General features: G+C 41.1%; 1 protein-coding gene across 2 annotated transcripts in view; it reads right to left on the bottom strand.

Annotated features, from left to right (window-relative positions):
• GALNT7 (polypeptide N-acetylgalactosaminyltransferase 7) overlaps positions 1-22,685 on the bottom strand; it is a gene marked incomplete at its 5' end in the record, with an annotated part of 71,104 nt that overhangs the window by 17,779 nt on the left and 30,640 nt on the right. For both annotated transcript variants that reach the window (XM_081999578.1, XM_081999577.1), the window contains 2 exons: positions 4,897-5,063; positions 22,139-22,596. In XM_081999578.1, coding sequence (XP_081855704.1) covers positions 4,897-5,063; positions 22,139-22,596 — 625 coding nt within the window. The remainder of the gene's footprint in view (positions 1-4,896; positions 5,064-22,138; positions 22,597-22,685) is intronic.

Here is a 22,685-nt window from a genome sequence, read left to right as displayed (position 1 = left end):
AGGGGACGTGCACAGGTGGAAGGAGAAGGACATCCCTTTCAGCAGCAACATGCCATCAGGTTGCTTCAGCAGCAACATTTTCCACACCCTGAATGAAAATGATTGAAGTCCAGAGCCTGCTGCAACTCATGTTTCAGGATGCTTTATATTCTTGCCAAAAGTATTTAAAAAAAAAAAAAAAAAAACTAGTTTAAACAAAAGCTACATATAAGTAATTGAGATGGAAACGGTGTTTTTTGGAAATTAAGTTTCCAAACTTGAAAATTCAGCAATTCTACCAAAGAACAGTCTTCTGAATCTTTTATCCCTCCTCTTCACCTTTATAAAAGAGTAAGTTTTCTCAACTAAAAGTTCTATGTATCCTCTTCTCCTTCCCACACAGTTACAATTTCTTTTGTAAATCCTTGTGTGTTAAGAAATCTTCAAGGACACATAAATATTAAACTAGAGAAAGAAAAATTTTATCACATATGCTGTATAGAATAACATGCCATGTAATATACGCAGAATATACGATATGATAGTTGTGATATAAATTTTTATAGGACAAATTCAAGAGAGTTATGAGGTCATACCGAAGCGGTACTAAGAGAATCTTTATGCCACACCATTATTTATTCTGCAACTTCCAAGTACATGTTACAGAAGGACTGTCAGGAATGTTTTAAAGATTTAAATCCTGAAGTTACTTCCAGCTCTCCTGCCTATGAAGCCAAATGTTTTAGTTATCAAATGTTTAACCATGTAAGGCTCACGGGGAGCTGTAAAACCCTGTCATATTGATTGTGTAAAGCTTTTCTACAGTACAAGTCTCAGGGCTTCGCAGTCCATTATCTGAAACTGTGCCAGGGTTAGCAGTGAGTGCTATTTCCCAAAGGAAAAGGGAATTTTCCCCCCTTGCCATACTACAAAGACTGCATGACAGTAGTGTATAAAATCCTGATACTTTTACAGTTAGAAATACTGTTTGGCCAGTGTTAAATTTTGTTCACCTGGAACATGTATTTATGATATCTGTCAACAGCCTTACAGTATTCTGTTTTTTGTTAAAAAAATGTGTATTTGATCCTTCAAAAATATTATAACCACCAATTTGGTCTTCCCTTCTTTGGGTTCTTCTCTCCTGTCCCAGTGCATGATTAAAGCATGAATCAATGTTTTTTAAAAAACGTATCCTTTCTCCAAAAGATCTTAGGCATTGCAGATTACGGGGGAGGAAAGCGAGTTTTTTTTCCTTGACTCATGGATGTCAGTTTGAGAAGCAGAAAAATGGTTATCACAAGTCCTCCCTAAAGCACCTGCTTCTGAGTCCCCTGTAATACTATGAACGTGGGGCGCCCAGCTCTAACACAAGCACTGATTAATGCTTCAGTTTCCCTACTGTGAGCACAGTTAAACAAGTTAATGAAAATACTGTTACTTGTCTATGCTCATTACTTCCCCTTTGGTTATCTTATGAGGAGCTCCATCAGTGGGAAATATAGATAGCAATAAAGAAAAAATCAGTAAATGCAAAAGATAGATAAAGCCTTTAAATGCTACTAAGAAACACTGGTATTTACTTCACAGTCACTCTTTACAGGTGCACGGGCTACACAAAGCGAGCTGCATCAGCTGAGATATTGACCTCTATGCTTCAGAAAGAAATAAAGCTGATGCCTAAGTACGTAACAAGTAGTTGCTGAAGACCTACATACACAACTGTAGTTGTAGGGAACTTCAGAAAATCTGGTGTTACGAATTCTTACTGCAGAACAGCTGTAGCCTCCATACAGCTGGCACTCACAGCAACACAAACTTTTTTTAACCAAGAAACATAAGAAAAAATGGGGAAATAAATACCCATGTGCAGCAGCATGGCTACACTGACACTGTAGTAGAAGCTGCTGCAACACTTCCCGGACTCTAACATGCATTAAAGCAGAAGTCTCCATTGAAAATATTAGAACTAGCATCATTCAGTTAGCTTGGCGTCATCATCTTGTTACTGTTCCCTTTGTGCTTTGACAAAGGAAAAAATGCCCGCACAGAATTCAGCTCATCCCTCCGTGCAGTTCTCCACGGTCAAACCTGCTGTTTGCAGAGGAGATTAAGAAAAGAAGGGAGTGCTGTTCAGCAAAAAGACTGCTCCCTTTATAAACTGACTCCACACAAAGAATTGTAATGAAAAGAATGCTTTCCAAGCATCGCAACCGTTCCTCCCTGTAAGGCTTAACATATATAAGCTTCTGTGCAGCTGTAACTCCCTTCTGGTGAAAGAGGACTTCTCATAAAGGACAGGCAGGGCTCTTTATGAGCCGGTATTTAGAGGTGCTTGCAACTGCTACGCTCCATTTTAATTTCTTATCCCTGGAGAAGGCGGTGGCTGAGAAATAAGGACAGCCACGCTGAGCGTGAGCAAACATCGACGCAGTCCAGCATCTGCGTCCTTCAACACTGGTCCCAAAGGGTGTAAGGCGCTCTTGGCCGGGTAGAAAGGCAGGTAGGACGTGTGCAGTCTGAAAGCAGGTGGGGAAGGAGAAAATCCTGTATCTGTGCTGTCAGCACTGCTCTTCTTCTGGCTGAAAAAGCAAAAACCCACCAGCAGCTCGTCTACGATTAAGAGTGTTTGTGTTTTGCAGTTCTCCTAACAACTGGAGATCTCTTCAGGTGGCTTGGCACGCTCTGCAGCCCGTATTAGTTCATGCTTCTCTCTGGGGAGAAAGAAGTGGAGCAAGATTCTACTCTCTCGGACATTTTTCATCTAGAATGCAATTTGAATTATTGAAATTAAGTTAATTATGTTTACCACATAATAGCCTAAAGCAGTTTGAAGAATTATTATAGAGAAACAGTACAGTTGCAGCAAGGTGTTCAGAGCCATTCCAGTCCGTGCTTGTTTTCCAGTCACTCATACATGAGAAAATTGCATCTTGAGCTTGCTTTACTGAATTTTCTGATTCAAGAAAGTTATTTGGGACAATGAAGTGTGGGAAATATAGAGACAAGGGTCTGCTGGATGTTAGGTCCAGGCTAGCTGTATCTGCTAACCATTTATACATAAGCAGAGAGCATAAGTAGAGTTCTGTATTTCAAAACAGATTTCTTGAAAAATACTGCCTTTATTTAACAATCATCATATTGGAAAACTGTAGTATGAGTTATGCCAAACAAATTCATTCCGTGAGTTACATATACATAGCATAGAGTCAGCTACAACTCATATGAAACCCAAGTACTGAGTCCAATCATTAGGAAAAAAATATGGTAGTTTTTCTAGAGACCATCAGTGTCATAGTTATTTTATACAGCTAATTCAGTCCTTGAACAGCTCTGAAGGAAAGCTGTGATCTCAGCTGAAAAGGAAAAACACAGCACATGTCTGCTAACTGAATTATTAAAATTATACCCCTTGGGAGAGAAGATCTTTTTGTTTTATAGCATGTGTGTAAGCCAAATTCTCAAAAGCTGTAAAAAGATACAGGAGACTATAATGTACTATACAGTATCTTTATTAGACTAAGCCCGATGTAGTCAAGTTTACAATACAGGTAACTTTTCCTCTCCTGTAAAAGTAAACAGAAAATGATACCTACCTACTTACAGGTAAGATGCAAAAATTATCATACAATAATTATTTTTAATAGTGATTTATACTCAAAAAAGGCAACCCTGACTATGTGATGAATTCAGTTTTAAAATTTATAGTGGGTATACCTGCAGAAAACAACTCCTCCTGTGAGGCTGGAACTGGGAGAAGCCCAGATCACTTGATAAAACGGAGAGTTTCAGAACAGAGTCATCTGTTCCATGCCACTACCCAATTCAGCTATTATAAAAACAAAGAGGAGGGTAAAGGGAATGTATTCTATGCTGCTGACCAGTTCAAACTTGCCGGGGCTCCAAAAAGCCATTGCTGCTGTCATCTAGAAAAGGCTGTCATCCCCCACACTCAAAGTTATGTTTTTATTTATGCGTCTACTCTTTTTCTCTGTCGAATTCTATCCAAGAACTACGCTGCAATAAAATCTTGCAGAATGTATAGCTTTGGTGCACTGTTTTGAAATCTGTTTAAAGTTTAAAACCAGACAGATTTCCTCTATATCAATCATCTTATATCTCTAGCATACCACTTTTAGTTCTTCTCTGTATTCAGCCTTAATTAATGCTGAAGATACCACCATTAAAGGAAAAAAGTCAGTGCATGTTTATATTTATAAGAATCACACATAAGTACATACATCCTGACTATAAACCAAGACCAGAATGTGTATTACAAAGGAAGAGGAAAATCTCTAGACTTCTGAAAATGTTGATATGCAGGACTCAAAGAAAGGCAGAGATTAAAACGCACTTAAATTCTTAAAAGCTCCTCCCCCAGTAAGAAAAAATAAACACCTTAATGTGATGTTTAATTAAAAAAGAATGCTGAAAATTAGAAAGATATTGAAAATGAAGCATAATTTAATAGCCTTAGATATATTTTTATTACAGTGGGGGTGGGAGGGGGAAGAGAAGGAATCTGGATTCCTACATGGAATAAAGAAAAATTATTCCTAACAGGCTTAACTTAAACTCCTTCAAAACTCTTAAAACTGCCTGTTGTCACAAGAGCTAAGAGAGGCACTAGCTGTGCCTGCTTTCTACTATATACTACTCCCACAACTGTGGAAGAGAGCCCACCACAGATCCTGTCTTTCAAACAGCTTCATACACGTAAAGGATTGCCACCTTTATGAAAGCAGTTCATTGGAAAAGCTTTCCCTTCACTGAGAACTGAAAGGACTGTGAAGAAGCAACTTACTTTTCTTGCAGAGTCAACTCAATCCATGGCAGGGAATAAATCAAAAGAAAACGGTTTTTAAAACAAATGAAGTTTCCTTTCCTACAAGTAGTATGTTAATATTCCAAATATACCTTTGTTGCTGAAATCATCAATCAGCACAATTTCTGCCAAGTATTTCCTTGGTGTTCTCTTAATGACACTGTGGACTGTCCTCATGAGTGTGGACCATCCTTCATTATGGAAGACAATGACAACACTGGAGGTGAGCAGGTTATCATCATAATGCCAGTATTTGCATCTGTAAAAAGATTTGATTTTATTAGTTTTCACATTACGATTAACAGAACTGCTTAACAACATCTTTGCGCAAACGAAATCTTCATTGATTGCTATCCTTCAGATTAAAGAGAAACAGGATATAGAAGGTAATATAACTTCAGCGCATCGCTGAGGTACGAGGCCCAAACAGCAGCTTGCTTCCAGCCAGCAAGACTCTTCTCCTCCTGAAAGAGATAGCATGTACCTGGTGAACAGCAGCTCCTGCCTCAACAGCTACATGCTTCCTCCTGTGTAGGTGGATGGCATTGCATGGACCCCACCGAGAGACACCACCACCACCACCTTGCTGGTTGGGCAGCCAGCAGAGAACAGTGGCAGAAAAGCCCCAAACAGCGTCTGCCAAGATTGGGAACCTCTTCAAACCATCAGACATCATGGTATGGGATGGACCGTGCATTTGGCTCATCTACTACGTAACACGCAAGAGTCAAGGGGTTTTTTTAAGCCTCTTTAAATCAGATTTACCCAGTAGAAGGACTGTCTGTGAAGTGTTTCTCTTGGCTTTATACAGTCCACATGCAGAATCTGCATAATTAGCAAAGTTATAAACACTGTTGTGGCAAGACAATCAAAAGTTGTTAATTTCTGCCCTTTCACACCAAATACATTTAAACATAACAATTTTCTAAAAGTATAGCAGCAGCATGTGAAATGCTCATGTCAGCTGCTCCGCGTAAAACCATCTTCATTTGCAAAAACTGTCAGAAAAGCACAGTTGCTTGTGGGAAAAATGTAATCCCATAGCAGACAAGATGTGAGCTTCACTATTTATTATTCACGGTTAAACTTCCAGGTATAAGAAAAGTACCTAAAGAAAAAGAAAGTCACCAAACGCATTCAGGGTTCCAGCTTGGCATGCCATGAAAAAGACTTCTGTATCCATTTAAAACGTTGTGCTTTTCAATTTCACTGTGGACCTGGATTCAGGTCTTTTTTCCTGATTACAGATGATTTAGAAACAAGTAATATGAGTAATTCAGTCCATCTTTCCCAATAGTTATTAATCACATTTATCAGCAATGCATTTCATTTGCAATTATAATATCCATTTCCCCAACTGCATCCCTATAACACAATTCCTGTCACCAAACCCAGAGACCTAGCACTTTTGATTTCAATGGGTAAAAAACTTCCTTTATTCATCTTTTAGCAAGTAAAGTCTCTACTAGAGAGAATTTGACTTTTTAGAGACAGCTATCATGTTTTAAGGCGTTATTCTGGACAAATAGAAACTTTTGAACTTACGATGCACAAACTTCCATCGTTCTATTTCTCTATACACAACAAAAAGCTTAAATGCACAGAAACATTCCCATGTTTGAGAAGAAATTACCTTAATCATCAGAAATCACCAGAGTTTCCGAAACTAAATTAAGTTAAACGTGGAAAGAACTCACACAACAGATCTATAGGTATTTAAAGAGCATTTCTCTGGTGAAGGAGGAGTATTTCACTTATTGTCAGGGAACAACATCAGTATATATTTCTTATCCACCAGAAAAAAAAAAATTGGTACAAACCTACTATTAATTTTGGCTCTGTGTGAAAAGAAAGTTACAGAATCAAAACAGTCTATAACTAAGACTGATCTGATAAGGCATTTCTTCTCTCGGTCAGGCATGCTGTAAGCAACCTCTGAAACGGCACGATCTCTACAAGCACAGTTTACTGACTAAAATCCTCCAGCTGAATTGTTTTTATGCCTGAAGTAGCCGCAGCTAATCACATTTATAAGCTACCAACACACAAGTGCTAGACTGACTGTTCCAAACACAGGGTTCAGGCCGCTGGTGCCTGCCTTCCGCACATCGCTCTCAAGAAGACTTCAGCTGAGTACAGACCACGATACTTCCATTCGTAGCACAAGCATTTAAGCTGTCGACAACTTATTTAGCTTTTTGAACAGATAAAATGGATATGCTACCTAAGTGCATTAAGTTGGCTGCTAAAAGAAAGCTTCTCCATCATGTGCTTAATAAGAGATTAATAGCAGATCTTGTTGCTTTGCACATGTATTCACCTGGATTAATTTTGGTGATACAGTTACGTTAAAATGGAGGAAAATGGGATGTTATACATTCAAAATCGGCATGCCAGCTGGATGCCATTCAAGAGCTCCATGTAAAAGTCAGTGGAAAAATAATAGTACCTTTTGCCTCAAAGGAGAAGGCAGTATCTGATGCTGGTTGCACTGTGCCCCTGACCTGCACCTTCAGAAGCTTAGCTAGGTAACTTCTTTGCCCTCCAATTGAAAAGACAGACGTCCATGACATTTCAGACTTCCTTCAACAAAAGAAACAAAGAAAACACTGCAAAAACCTCCAAATCTTTTGCTTGCGTATTTTGCCTATTTCCTGTAGCGTAGGTGAGTTTTTTTAGGAACAAAATGGTGACGGCCATAAGAATGAAAGAGTAAGTAACATAATTTCAAAAAGCCAAACCTATTACAAAAGCCTGAATAGAACAACGCATCTGTGAGCAATTTATAAGCATTTTTTGATCTGCATTTAATACATTTTTAAAACATAAACCCAGAGGTCTAGACAGGCTTTTTGTTACATATCCAACTTAATCTCCTCAAAGCTGTCAGCACGTTTCACTTTTTAAACTTGAAAAATCACGTGTTGCTGAATGTGCCATTTGCAAGTCATAAAAGCACTACATTTATACCTCTAGTAAGATCACACTTCTAGTTTTTTCCAGAGGCTTTAATTCACTTACTGGACAGTCCCCAGGCTGACTCAGCAAGCCCGTAAGCTCCAACAGACTGCAGTTAACTCACACGCACAATCTTGTGTCTCGCCTCGCATTGAGAATTAAGAGGTTTGAAACACAGTAGTTGCTTTAGATATGTGCAATTAATGCATATTTTCCACCTCTGTGGCAGTTTTCCCAAGAAATCCAAACGTTGCTCAGTTCCTTGAGCGACAGAAGTGAAGAGCCTCTGCTCTGGGTTCCCGCACATCCAGAGGGAAGGAAGCGGGGGAAGAGCCTTTCTTCAGTGGAGCAGCACTGACATCCAGTGGTTGGCAAACCAAATGCCAAGAAACCATAACTGCGTTTTCCTTGTGTTTGAATTTTACAGCACTAGTTTCCCTGTAAGTTTTAGGCACCACAAAATGAAAACAAAGAGCCTGAGTTTCCAGACTCAGGCTTCAGTTTTAAAAGACAGGGTCGAGTAGATATGGGCATCCAGGCAAAAGCTGCAAGCTATCGAAAACTGGCACCGGGCAGACTCAAAGTACAAAAGGGTCTGTGACAAAGAGGATTTAAAGAGGTGTCAACCTCTAGCTTCATCCCCCTGGGTGCTCCGTCCTGCCCACGCAGTGTAGCACAGTGCCATTTCAGGTGTAGCCGGCAGGCCACCTCTGGTGATATGCTGTGAATCAAATTAGCAAACAAACTCACTTAAAAAAAAAAATATTTTGAGTTCTTACTGGTAGAGCTGAGAGTACGGCAGATTGCAGCAGATATGCAGCAATGAGAGGGTAGGATCCTTAAAGCTAGCCTTGACTCTAGACACTTCATATCACTTCTCCTGACCCCAGTAAAGAGTTATTGTACGGGGCAAGAAGGAGCAGGCGAGCACAGATCTGGGCAGCGCTGCAGGGAAGAGCAGCTCTGTTTGCTTCCTTTCCTCAGGGAACTCATGGGTGAAAGGAAGCTACACCTTCAGATTAGCCCATAAATAAAACCTTCCTGTTCCCAAATCTGGTATTACCGAGCAAAAACATGGACTGACTCATCACCGGACCAAGAAGAAACCTTTTGAAAGACACAGTAGTGATCTAACGGAGGAACAGAGTAACGTTTCTTCTGACTGTTAGCCTGCATACTTAAGACATGAATTAGTCCTAATCCCTCTCCACTCCTGGGAGGGAACAGCACTGTCAGAGGCCGTGTCACATCAATGTCCCTGTCCCTCGATCACAAAGTTGTGCACCAGCCACAGCAGGAGAGGAGCCCTTTCACAGGGGACCCCTCTGCACAAGAAAATGGAGACATCTGGGCTGGAGTGCTCCTTGGCTTGAAGAAATTTCTGCTCTTCACAGCTTTGTACCATATTCATCATCTTGCTTTTGCTCAAGTGCCCCCAGCCCCACAGAAGTGATGGTGAGTGCATGGTCCAAGGACTGGAAGACCCTACAGCCTCCCTGTTAGCAACCAGCACACTTGCAGATGTAAGCTCAAATTTCCTCGGGCTAACAAAAGCCCAGGCTAGAGGCTGCTGCTTCTGGGAAAGTACTCCAGCCATCAAGTAAAAATGCAAGAAGTGAACAAGGAGAGCGCCACGACAGCAGTTTGAGGGTGAGCCCCAGCCCGATACCTACTTAAGAGGGCAGTTTGAGATCTTGAGCTAGCAGAAGTGCTTCTCATGTCATTCTGAATTCCTGACTTCCCCAGCATATCAGCACCTGAGCTCCAGAGAAAAGAGAGAGAGATTGTGGCCGAAACCAACTCTCCTTCCTGAGACTACCTTCCTCAGGTCAACTACCTAACTAGCACCTGCGCTTACCAAAGGCACATCAGTCCCCTCTCTGGATTTTAAAGCACTGTACTTGAGTGCTGAGCCGAAAACGCAGCAGCACAGAATTCTCCAAGATAGCAGGCAGCTGCCATCGCATTCCTGCAAGCACTCCAGCAGCCAACTCCTAAGAAGCTCCAGTCAGCTGTTCCAAGCTGAGAGCCCTGAACCAGTACAAAGCTGAAGGTCTCAGTTTAGCATTTATCCTGAAATTGTAATTGACATTAAAAAATGGAATCTCTCTTCTCCATTAATATCAAACACCTCACAACTCTAAATTGTATTTTCATTTTTTTTAATGTTTAAAGTGGTATGAGATTCATAGCGGTATCAATTACCACCTACTGATAACTGCTTTATAGTGCATGCATTTTTCTCACTCTTTGAGGGGCTCCAGCACTAGCAGAGCCTAAAAATAACTTCGGAGCACTGTTTTCATTTGCAGCTTCCATTTCTAGTAAGCCCGGTTCTTATCTTATAAGGAGACACTCATTCATCAGACAGCACACTGTTTACATACTTAAATACTGAATCCAGGGCTGCTTGTTATTTTAAATCATTAATTTATTATGACTACTGCAGTAAACTGCATCTACCCTCTAAGAAGACAGATCAGAGTTTCTTTCACAAAACACCTTCCAACAGTTTGCTCGTCTGCACAGTTGACACCACCAAGGTCCTGGCTGAGACCGGCTGCTTGACTGCCTGCACGTCAGAGAGATCTAAAGACAGAAGCAGATTACAGAATGGGGCATTTTGTTAAGATATGACTAAGTAAATCTAATGTTAATACTACATTTGTTACCTATGAATCCTTACAGGGCATTTTTATGCATCATCAACACTAATGTAAAATTAGAGTAGTCAACTCACAGAACAGAGGTTCTTGGAAAAGAAGTGAATAGACAACCCAAGAAGGACAGTTTGCTCAGCTGAGTATGTTTTTCCCTTCAGCAGACAGCAGCAAAACCTCTACTACATGCTACCTAACAGCTTAAAGCTACGCTGAAACAGCATTTCCTATTTTTATAATAGCTACAAGCTTTGTCTACTTCCACTCCTGAAGTAGCCTGCAAGGCTACGTGACTGAATTTCATCATTAGTGCCCCTGGAAGCACAAGCTACATCTCCTGCCATACCTCTGAAAGCGCCATGATCCAAATTCAGGGCAAGGTTTGTACAGAGACCCAAACATTAGGGCTAATTGGAAAATTAAAAGGAGTAAGCTTTGCATTTTTTAATCACAAGATTCTTGCCCATAGTATCACTTGCCCAAAGCTGAAAAAGTTGAGGCAATAGGGCAGGTAAGGCAGGAGAGCTGGGGCACCTAGGTGGCTAAAATAAATTCCCTTCCCTGGGGAAGGGGAAGCCACCTTACAAAGAAACGGAGCCAAACCCCTCTCCCTTCCTGTTTTGGTTTAAGGAGGTGTAGTACCTCCCCTCGGGCCTCGAGTCCTTCTGCAGCACCATGACACACGGCGCGCTGCCGCGGGGAGGAGATGGGCCAAGGGGATCAGGTAGGACATCGCTGTGGGCCAGCGGCACAGGAGCGGTTTGCGGCAACGCTCTCCCCTCTGACGCGGCTAGCGCTGCGTCCGCAGGAAACACGGGTAAGAAGCTACAACTCCCTGCATGTGGCAAGGCTCGCCATTTCTGCGTTGAGGGGGGCACTAGTTTAGGAAGTTTTGGCTTGATGCATTTGCTTAGATACAGCTCAGAAGAGTCCGGGCTGTGAATAATTTGGGATTTATCAAACACTGACAGATTTTACCCAATAAACAAAAGGCTAGAAAGCAGCTTGGGGCAGCAGACTCAGTCCCACAGAAATACTTTATTCCCACCATACCTAGCTCATCAGATATTAAACCTTTAAGTCCCTGCCCACGCTCAGCTGGACTGAATTATAACTTATATAATGCAAAGTTTATTCAAATGCTGTACCACGTTAAGTTCTGGTTAACGGGAACAAGACAGAGCAGAAGTTGTTAATTTAATTTTTTTAGTTTCACATTCAGATTACAACTCATTTGACAGAATACTTCCTCCTTTTGCCCCAAAATTTCTATGATGCAAGATGGCACCTGGAGGGTTACACAAGCAGGAAACCTCTCAAGACTCTTCTCTGCCCCTTCTTCCAAAGTCAAGGTTTAAGGCAGAATTTAAATATACTCCAGGTGCTGTGGTATACACTTTTGGGGAATAAAAGGTCCTGTTCAGTGCTCGGTCTTCTCATTTCAGTTTCATACACAGGGGTACGTAAATCCAACTACAGACAACAGACCCAGTGCCTCTGTAAACTTCTTTGTACTCTTCGGGTGAACTATGTCTCTGTTGAAACTTAAAATTTGAAATGCTAGCAGCCAACACTACAGAGACACAGGATCCATCATCACTGTGGTTTTCACTACTGGGACCTGAAACGTTAACAGAAAATGCCTGGTTTTGCTTTAAGGCCAAATGCTTGGCATTCAAACTGACCACAAGGAGATGCTCTGACAATACATGGCTAATTACATTTTGAACACTTTTTTTTCCTCCAGGAGGGTTGCCAGCAGTAAGGAAGCTGATAACCTGCAGTGAAAAGCCAGCCTTCCTGATTTAGTGTGACCACTATAATTCACCTGCTTCTCAACCCCAGCTCTCACTGAGGCGCACAAAGATTTACGCACATACTATAGAATTAGTTCTCTTGGTTACAGAACAGTTCCAATGTACTATGTGGCACTTCAATAAAAGATTTTCCCAAGGTACCATGTGAAATGAAACCAAGTCCCTAATGCTCCATTTCCAATGACAGATAGCAACAGTAATTACTGAAATGTTTTTTTCATATAACAGTATCAAATATATAATTTGCACAGTGCTATAATTAAGGAACTAATCACATTCCTCAAGAAAGCAGGCTCCACTCCAGCGCTTTTCTATTCAATCTCCTTAGCTACGACAAGATTGACTGGACAACTACCTACTTACTATAGGAGAACGTATTAAATTCACATTATTTGCCCAGAGTAAAAAGGCTATCCATTTCTAATGAGCAGCCAAGATTCATCTGCCTTATTTCACACCCTAACTAATTGTTTATAACTAAAGATCGTTCTTTTTTCGACCTAAGTCATCCAGCGCCAAAAATTTTCTATACAGTTTGATATTTTTAATAGCATTTGGACCAACCAAGGGGTCCAAGCTATCACCATCAAGCTATGATAGGAAAAATATCTTTACTAACAGCTCTGCTTCACTAACACACAGCTCTGCAGGTGTGTATTCTTAAGTAAAGTCAGAAGTCTTTATTTTTGGCAAGAATGCCCTTCTCTGCTTGTACTAAGAATAGTAATAAAAAAAACCCAAACACACTTCAAAAGTACATGTATCGTTTTTAAAAACAAGCCAGTTCTCATTCCATTTTGATTTGTTTTATAATATGTTGTGAGCTGCAGAAACAGTGGTCCAAAAGTACATTTCTATACACAAGGAACACTGTACTTAAGCAAGAAAGAGTTACCTTTTCAGGTTTTTCAACAAAAGCTTATTGCCAGTTGTTCTGTTTGAAGTAAAAAGGTGACCCATGGCAACAGATCCAATTATTCAAGTACGAATTCGTATGGCCCAGGGGGCATGCCCTGTAACACCAATAACATAATTAAAAAGGGAAAGTCAAACTGGATAATCCATAGAAGGAAAAAACACTTCAAAATATTTATTTTGCCATGGTCAGACTGACAGATGTATGTGGGTGATGCAGCTGAAATTCTGCATCACGCTGGTGATCCGACAGCGGTTATCTATTGTCATACTGAAAAAAAAAAATCTAGTAAGATATTAATTTGTCTCATGCCATAAACATTCACAATGAGTCATGACACTTCCTCTCCCAGTCAAACTACTCACATTCCTGCAATGTTTGTCAAAAGAAGCTGTCAAAAAAAAATCTAGCTTAAATGGAGTCCTAAGACTAAAACCCTCTGGGTCAGTAAGAATAATTTGTAAGCAAGTCTTCCATGGGTTTGATAACAACAGCATATCAAGCCTGAGCAAAGCATGTTGAGCACTGATCCTTTCTTACAGCCACTACAGTTAATTACCCTGGCATGAAATCTGATCAACAGCATGAACAACCCTGGCTTAAGGGCTCTAGAGCACTGTAAGTTAGTTAATAGGACAGATAGGGAGTTTCAGAGAGCACTTACAATATACTGTAAGACAATGCTTCTTGACTTAAATTTCGACCCAAAGTGCAATAAGCATGAGCCAAGCCCAGCAAAATATACCAATGGAAATGGCAGATGTGGATTGGAGTGTTCTACTGTGAAAGGCAACTTCATAAAGGAAAACCTGCATTGCTTCCTAGTGTTTTGGAGATAAAAGAAACTGCAAAGAGACTACTGCAACTAATGCATTGTAGATACGTATTTTTTAGAAATACTGAATACAGATTCTTTGGAACAACTTGCACTGCTTTGGTCTTGTATGACCAGGAGCAGCTCTTGAAATGAGCCATACACAGACAGCCTCTTCTCAGCTCCACACTTGTAGTCATCAGTGGTTTGTCCCTCAGGCAATTTTCTCTCCCTTTTTGACTCTGTCATAGAGAAACCATTATTTAAATGTCTCCTAATAGCTGCCATGAGAAATTAATGATTTCAGGTGTTACAACTTCACCAAAAAGGGCCCAGGAATGGTTTCTTTGAGGACAACCTCCCCAAAAGACAGGAACAGCCCATTCCCATGTGTAGTAAGTCAAACAGGCATGGCAGAAAGCCCAACTGCCTGCACCAGGAACTCCTGCTGGAGCCCCAGTGCAAAAAGGAAGAGTAGGGAAGGTAGATGCATGGACGGGCTACCTAGGAGTAGAGAAATAACTGCCTGAGCACATGCAGAGAGAATTAAAAACAAAGCTCTGGTGGAGTTGAAATCCATGAGATGGGAAGGGCAACAAGAAGGGCTTACAGGCAAAAGGAAGACTAAAGCAAGCATGGGTTTACTGCTGAATGAAGGACTCAGAAAAGACTGAGAAACTCAACATCTGATTTACCTCGGTCTCTACTGGTAAGGTTTGCTGTCACAGCTCCCAAGTCCCTGCATCTAGTGGCAAAGCGTACATAAGTGAAGGAATATTCACCATAGAGGAAAGGTGGGTCAGGGACCACTTCAACACAGCACAGGACCATGGGACTGGAAAGGGCTGCATCAGAGGGTGCTGAGGGAGCTTGTGATGTCATTGTAAGGTCAGCATTATCATTTTTACAAGGTCTTCGTGCTTGATGCAAATGCCATGCCCGCATGCAAGAAGGAGGATCCAAAGAACTACAGCCAGCCTAATTTCAGTTCCTGGAAAGATGACAGAGTATATGCTTCTGGAAGCCGCTTCCAAGTGCATGAAGGAGAAGGTGACTTAGGAACAGCCAACATGGTTTTACCAAGGGCACATCCATCATTCTGACCTGAGTTGAAAAAAAGCTTCCAACTCCAAATACCTTCTCCCCCACCAAACCAGCTATTAACCACAGCCTCTGGGAATAAGAAGCATAAAGCTAAGTCCTGCAAGGATCCATTTAGGATAATGGCCTAAAAAGCAAAATGCAGTTTGACTCTTCCTCGTCTGAAGGAGGACAGTGCACAATGAGAACATTTAACCCTGGGATTTGTACTAATTTTTTTAAACATACTGAGATTATTATGCAACACTTTCTGCTTAGATAGTCATGCAGCAGAATTCATGTCTTCCATGAGAACATAAGAAGGAGCATTTTTCATTGATTTGACATGACAGTTAACCACAGGCTTCATGCAATTTGACTTCTAAGAGTGATAATCCCTTCACTCAGGTCTCTATTTTAAACCTACTGAACTGAAAGACTGACTTTGCAATAAGAGGTCTCTTCAGTTAGACTTTTACTCACAGGTCCAAATGCCACAGCCCCTTTGGCCAGCATTGTGCCTGCTTTGCCATTCCTATCTTTAGCTACATCATGGAAAGTAATAGAACAGATTGCAAGCAGCACAACAGAGGCCTGGCCGAAGGACTCATTCAGCATCTCACACCCTCAGTCATGGGGCTGAGAGGACATGGATTTTTTCTTTTTTTTTTTCCAGATGGAAAGAGGGAGAAAATAGCTGAATGTACCAAATTTCCAGGAAATGGCAATAAAAAGAAGCAGAACTTCAGTGCCTTCATGAGAAAATGGTGCAGAGCAGTGTGTTTTGAATTCATGGAATCACAGAATAGTTTGGGTTGGAAGGGATCTTTAAAGGTCATGTAGTCCAAGCACCCTGCAATGAGCAGGGACATCTTCAACTAGATCAGGTTGCTCATTAGTACCTGGTGAAGTTTTCGGAATTGATTAACTTTATCCAGGAAAGACTGCCTTCTCCAAAATAAACGAGAACCAGATAACTAGAGTTTAAATGTGTCAGGGATCTTCTAGCATGAAGACAAGGGGAAGCCATTGATACAACCACGGAGAGGTACCGGCTGCCCAAGCAGGACTCAGACAGCACCTGTGACATGTATGGAGGAATCGGGGCACCTGAGAGAACAGAAGACACAGGCCGGAGACTTCCACTGCCTCAGGGGACACAGTAAATATAACCCGTGCTCCAGAGACTACCCTTTTGGACACCACTAGTTGGTGTTTCCAGGGTTCAGCACATCAGAGAACCCACAAGAGAAGAGGTATATTTTGAGTCCACAGCACAATGTGGAGCTCAGATGAAGACACACCTGTGTAGGAGCCATGCTCTAATTGTAGCCACAACGCACTGAAGTTCTAATGCCAAAGGAGAGGTGTCCCAGTAACACCTCCTTTTGAAAAGGGGACCTATAAAGAACCGAGCACGCTTACTTACTTACTTACATAAGCTAAGGGTAACATGCTTTCAGGTAGCATGGAGCTTTTTCAAAGACACCATATTAGAAGCTGAGAGTGTTTATCATTAATCATACACAAAAGGTTAGACAGGAACTAGGAAAGCCAGCATGATTAAAAAAAAGATGCTGTAAGCAGTAAGGCAGACATTCTTTAAATGCACAGGGCGGTGTTCAAACAAGGAAAACAGAAATGAGCCCTAATTCAGGCAAACTAAATGTACATAATGAGATGGATTTAAGAAAACAGTTTGAGAAATAGCTTACTGAAGTATAAAACTGCTATTGAAATATTTTTTTCAAAGACCACAAGCAGAATGCCTGCCAGAGAGTCTGTTGGGCTGATAGATGATAAAAATGAAAAGAGACCACTTCAGAAGCAGGAAAGCTAAATTAAGTATTTCCGTTGAACTCTTAGCAGTGACCAATGCCAGATACCCAGGGAAGAGAACAGAAACAGGGCAAGCACACAGTCATACTTCCCACTATATGCTCCTATCTTCAGCTCCTAAAACTTAGGGACTTTGTAATTCAGAAACAACAGATGCCAGCAGGATAGCTCCTACTGGCTTTTTCTGCCATGAATAACCTAATTCCTTTTTAAATTTTTTTTAATAAACTCAGTATTTCCAAAAGAATGCAACATAAATTGACAAACTATTGTGGTGTATAACTATTGCTGACACTAGCCTTGTTATCAAACAAACAGGAGGAGGAAAACATGGCACCAATTTTTATAAAAGGGCCCCGGGGAGCCCAAGAATTGTAGGCCACTAAGTCTGACTTTTGTGCTGAAAAGAAGCTAGTAATAAAGGACAAAATTAGGAAACCATAGACATAGCTTTTGTGGAAGAAAGCCATGCCGCAGAAACATGTATCATCTTTTAAGAGATTCATGTGGACATAGCAACAGAATTTCCAAAGCCTTTGATGAGATTCCTTGGTTTCTTTATAAGCAAAGTTCTTCATCAAAGTACGGCAGGGTAAGATGGAAGATTTCTTAGATTAGTAACTGCTTAAGAAACTGGAATGAACAGACAGTTTTTACACTCAAAGGAATTTGTGACTGTAGCAGTATAAGTATCTGTGCTGGGATCCAAGTTGTCCACCTCTTCTTCCAGGTCATTACTGAACAATAAAAAAAGTTCTTGGTAGTTGCAAATAAAATGAATGTAAAAAGCTGCAGAAGAATTCAAGGACACTACCCAGGCAACAAGCTGGCAGGAGAGCTCAATTAATGTATACAGAGTGTTAGGCTACATTTAGTGAGTATACTTGGCGACAGACACTAAACTTGGCATTACCACTCAAAAAAAACCCCAAAAAACCCTTGGCATCTAACATGGATAGCCCTAAGCATTTTAGCTCAGGGTTGATTAAAGGGCAAATAGAATAATAGGAATAATAAGGAAAGAATACAAAATATTTACATAGTAGCTTGATGTAGGCATCTCCAATATTCCCATATCACAGGGCGACAGAGTAACAGAGGTACATGACAATATCCGGGAGGAGAGGTTAAACAAACACCATGTTCTTCAGCCTGGAAAAATCCATTGGCTCAGAACGTCATTAATTCCAAGAGTACAAATACATTTAAAAGACAAGACCATGCACAGAGAAAGATCTATGAAGCATAACAATCCTGTTGCAATTTTTGGCTCAACTGTCCCAGCCCAATGGGTTGCCAGGAATGAAACTTAGTCCATTTTTTCTATGTTTTCTCCCAAGCATATGTTATTGGCCAGAGCTAGAGGCAAGATAGTCAAGAAAAACGATCTCTGGTCACAGTCAATATGGCTGTATTTTTTACACTTCATTTTATTTTAAAATACTCTGGACAAGTGGCTCATTATGCTGGAAAAACAACTCAGTTCTTGTTCTCCCTAGCAGCAATTTTCTTTGGTCACAATTTTTTTTTTTTTTTTTTTTTTTTTTGAGAGGACACACCTTGTACCTGACAGCATTAACCCTCAAACCTAGGCCCATTTTTTATTTCCCTAGCATGGTGTGTTTATCTTGAATCCAAGACCATCCAGAAACTTTATCACTCTATTTTTACTTATGCTCTACCTCTGTGCAGAATCTCAATTAAAAAAAATTTTAAAAATCCAGGGACCAATCAAATTAATATCCTTCTTCCCTAAAGCTGACATTAATTTTATTGTAGTTCTGCTAGGAGGCAGGGACAACACGTAAAATTCAGTAGAAATGACTGCTCTTCGAAGTAAAAGGCTGCCACCTATCAGGATAATAAAAAAAGATTATTAAAGAAAGTTAAAAAAATGGTAAATATCACCAAGTTTTAAGAAAAAGCTTTCTTCCAGCAACTGTACAGAGATCTTGGACAGGGCCTGCTAAGCCTGCTCTACTTCTTTACAACTAGAAATAAGGTGGAAAACAGGTATTGCTCCACCTAAACCCAGCTTGTGGTTCTCCTGGCCCTCCTGCAGAGTGCTGAAAGGCTGCGGTGAGATGATGCATTCTTTGAAATTTTGTACACTGATTTTTATGTATCCCCACACATCCTTGATTTTGTTTAACCAAACCTATGACCTGTTGGCATACAGCAAAAGTGTATTGACTTCAACCTTGAAATAGACTGGTTAAAATCCATGAGGCAAGAGTATGAGGGAAATAATCTGATGTACCCGACAAACAATTTCAACACGCCATCCAGTGTTACTCCTCTCTACAAGGCGCAGCAAGAGTTAAGGCTTTTTATGGCAGCTGAGACTGCCAGAATCACCAGCAAAGTTCCTACCGAATCAATAAAGGCAGCTGGCACATCATCTTGGCAACGTGTCTGCCTCCAAAGTAAAATCTAAACATCACAGGACTGAATCCCCCCTTTATTGGCATTTCTTCCCTCTTCCCCCTCCAGCAGGGACAAGCCCTAAGGCTACGTGGCTTTTAAGCTGAGAGACAGTTCTTGCAGCACTATTTCACTACCAGTAGCACTGCCTGGGAAAGCATTTGGCATACTCTACTGAACAAAGCTGACTGCTGAAGGTGATGCTTAAAAATTTTGATGCTTAAAGGAGGAGAAGGCTGAGGCGAAGTCTACCTGGATTTGAATGTCTATGAATGAGTAACCCAGTCTTTGCCTGCACGATCTTCCTCAGTTAGCAACGCCAAGGTAGTGTTAGCCAAAACCAGATGATTATACTGCTCTTCAGTAGGATTAAACTGAATGTTGACCAGCCTTATCAACTAAAATGGCTTCTGGACTTACTAAACAGATCAGTGGGAGGAAAATAAATGGTGCATCCAACAGGCAATCTGCTACCCTTTTTCTGCATTTCTTGCTGGTACGGGGGGATGAGCAGGAAAGTTAGCATGTTGATACCTGAAAGCATATAGCAGTATCAGCCAATCTTACATTGCTTCCCCTCTCTTCTGCCATTCCCAGGAGACACACAGAGGCTGTAAACCTTTAACCTATTTAGGGCAATTGCAAGCATCGCAAGTATTCAAAACAAAAATATTTGATATAAAGTTGTATGAAAGATGCCTTTTGTTCACATTGTTTTTCATGTGGTTTTGTTTGCTTGCTTAGAATATTGAATAATAAAACTAACTTTGATTTGATCTTCTGGCTTTGACCTCCATGGAAGACTTATCTGCAAGTGTGCTTGGAGGAAACTGTTTCTAAAATTCATCTTTTCTGCTCTATCATTCACATGGCTGTCCCTCCTATTCCTCAAAATATGAGTACTTAATTATTCTTTGGGAATTTCTATTTATTACTCTCCTTCAGAACAGAAGTAGAGACAAACCCTGAGATTATGCCAAAAATACTTGAGGAAGCTATAGGTGTGAAACTATCTGGCAGATATGTATGCCCTCTGATGCCCTCCACCTTGAGGAAAAAGGAAGGGAGTACTTGAGCTCTGCTGCCAAAGACATGGTTACCAACCTGGGCAGAGGGAGCCTGGTCCCACCTTCATGCAACATGCTGCCATTTCTGCTTTGCTGTCCTTGCAGAGCGGAGAGCGAGGAGAGGAGCGTGCTTCCACCCCCCGGTCTCTCTAGGGCAGGCAGGGTCAAGGGGAGCTCTGCCAGCATGAACTCCTGGCATCGGTCCCCCCTCTCCTCAGTCAACCACAGCCCCCGATGGGGAAATGTGTTTTTCTCTGAGTTCTCTTAGCCCCATTGCCTCCTATAAAAGGGGCCCCGGTGGCTGCAAACGCCTCAGCAGAAGCAGCAGTGTCTAGTGAGTAACCTCCTGAAAGAAAACACCAACCTACGCAGGTTACCCAGACCGTTTCTTCCCCTCCAGAAGAATCTCTTTAGCACAGAGGTCCAACCGCTGACCGCAGCGAAGGAAGGAAACCGAAGTGAACTCTAGGACAGCCAACGCCTCCTCACCACTGGCAGTAGACAGCCATGGTCCTCTCTGACTGCCGGCAAGTGGAAGCCTTTAGTAAGTCACCTGAGGAAGACGGCACGAAGGAAGGGAGATGCTGTACTCCGTGCACCTCATTCACTTTCAATGAGTACACACCAGGTAGTAAATTCAGGCAGCCGTACGTGCCGGGGTGTGAGTCAGGCTCACAGCTGGCCAATTCTCTCCTACCTTGCAAAATGGAAAAAACACCCACTGTAAAAGGCCTCAGTAACTGGCCAGTAACCAACCAAACAGATCAGCTGCCACAGCTGGAAGCATATGTACAACCCAGAGGTTGGCTTCCAATCCAGGGATCGGCGTAGCTCCATTGCCAGGGATGAGAGGGAAGTGAAAACAGGCAAGTACCTCATTTCCTATTTAAACTCATACACCCTCCCCTCCAAATGCAGAAACACCCAAAGAAACCCAAAACCCCCTACCAATCAACGGGTTTTCGCACAGACTTGTACTTAGCTGGTGTTTAAGAAGGAAAATTGTATCAAACACAGGTTAGCCTGAAAGTGAATTTGGCTCCAGCATATATCAAAGATCAGAAGAGGCTGTGTAAACCTGTTAGTAATCATTGAGCAAGTGTTAATAACTTCCCAGAATTTCTCCACACCAAAGTAGACACCCTCCCAGCAAGTAAAAAGATGTTTTTTTCTAAGATTGCTTTTTTATGACAAATGTGGTGAGAAACTGCCAGAAGACTACTCTTCTGTCAGCTCCAAACCTCAAACACCACTATGACAGATCTGGATTTCTCTTAATGAAGGTAATTAAGCAGACTTGTTTAAAGGCAACAATATGTCTTTGTTTCCATTTTTTTTTTTGGTTCATTTTTTTAAAGCATTGGGGTGAAACCAAAACTGAATAAACTAACTGTAGTATAGGAACTTCTGTGTGATGTAATATAAGAAAATAATTCTTTCCTAAAAACAAATCTTAAGAAGTTATGGATTAAGAAGATATGACTATGAAGACTGTGGCTGGACCTGGAACATGCAAATACATGCAATTAGGCCCTAAAACAGATGACTGCAGAGATAAATGAATATAGATTAAGTATTCATGAAAGGAATAATCGGAACAGCATTAACAATAATATATGGAAACATTTGGTATAGTACAGCACTCTTGCCTGTCAGGACAAGAAGCCTTAAGTACTTGGCCTTACAATTAAGATATATGGAAAGAAACTAATTAAATCCCATAAAAACAGAACTAAAAGAAAACAAAAAGTTTGCTTACTCTTCTTGACGCAAGTCATTAACACTCCGATCTAGTGAGATCATATCACTTGCCACCATATTAAACCCAAACTCTTTAATGCTGGCTTGAATGGATTCTTTGTAGTCTGGTCCTAAAACATATGGCTTTGCTTCCTCTCCAGGGCCACCAGCAACTCCGTGAGGCTCAGGCTCTTTGGGTTCAAAATTACCAAGGACTCCAGGTCGTAAAACAGGATCTCGGTATACAAATGTCTGAGGCTTAAATGTGAGATACTGCCTCTGGATGATGTTTTGCTGTTTGTTATCACCACCACCATGATGATGTAGTTCATTTTTGGCCTTATTTTTCCTTCGAATGGATTCCAAGTCCACTTCCACACCTTCAACATGAGGCCAAGGTACCACAGGTTTGAACTTCTCATTTCTGAGTCCATGGTCTCCTTTGTTTGGCATGGGTCTGTTGGCTTCCTTCTCATCCTATATGTACACACAGAGAAACAGCAGGAGATCATATAAATTGGTGACTCGTTATTTATTTAAACCCAGTATCTTAATGCATGGAGAGT

This window comes from Phaethon aethereus (genome assembly GCF_964289735.1).
Source record: "Phaethon aethereus genome assembly, chromosome: 4".
NCBI classification, from domain to species: Eukaryota; Metazoa; Chordata; class Aves; order Phaethontiformes; family Phaethontidae; genus Phaethon; species Phaethon aethereus.
The sequence above is the reverse complement of the archived record's forward strand: the minus strand, read 5'-3'. Positions and strand labels throughout refer to the sequence as shown.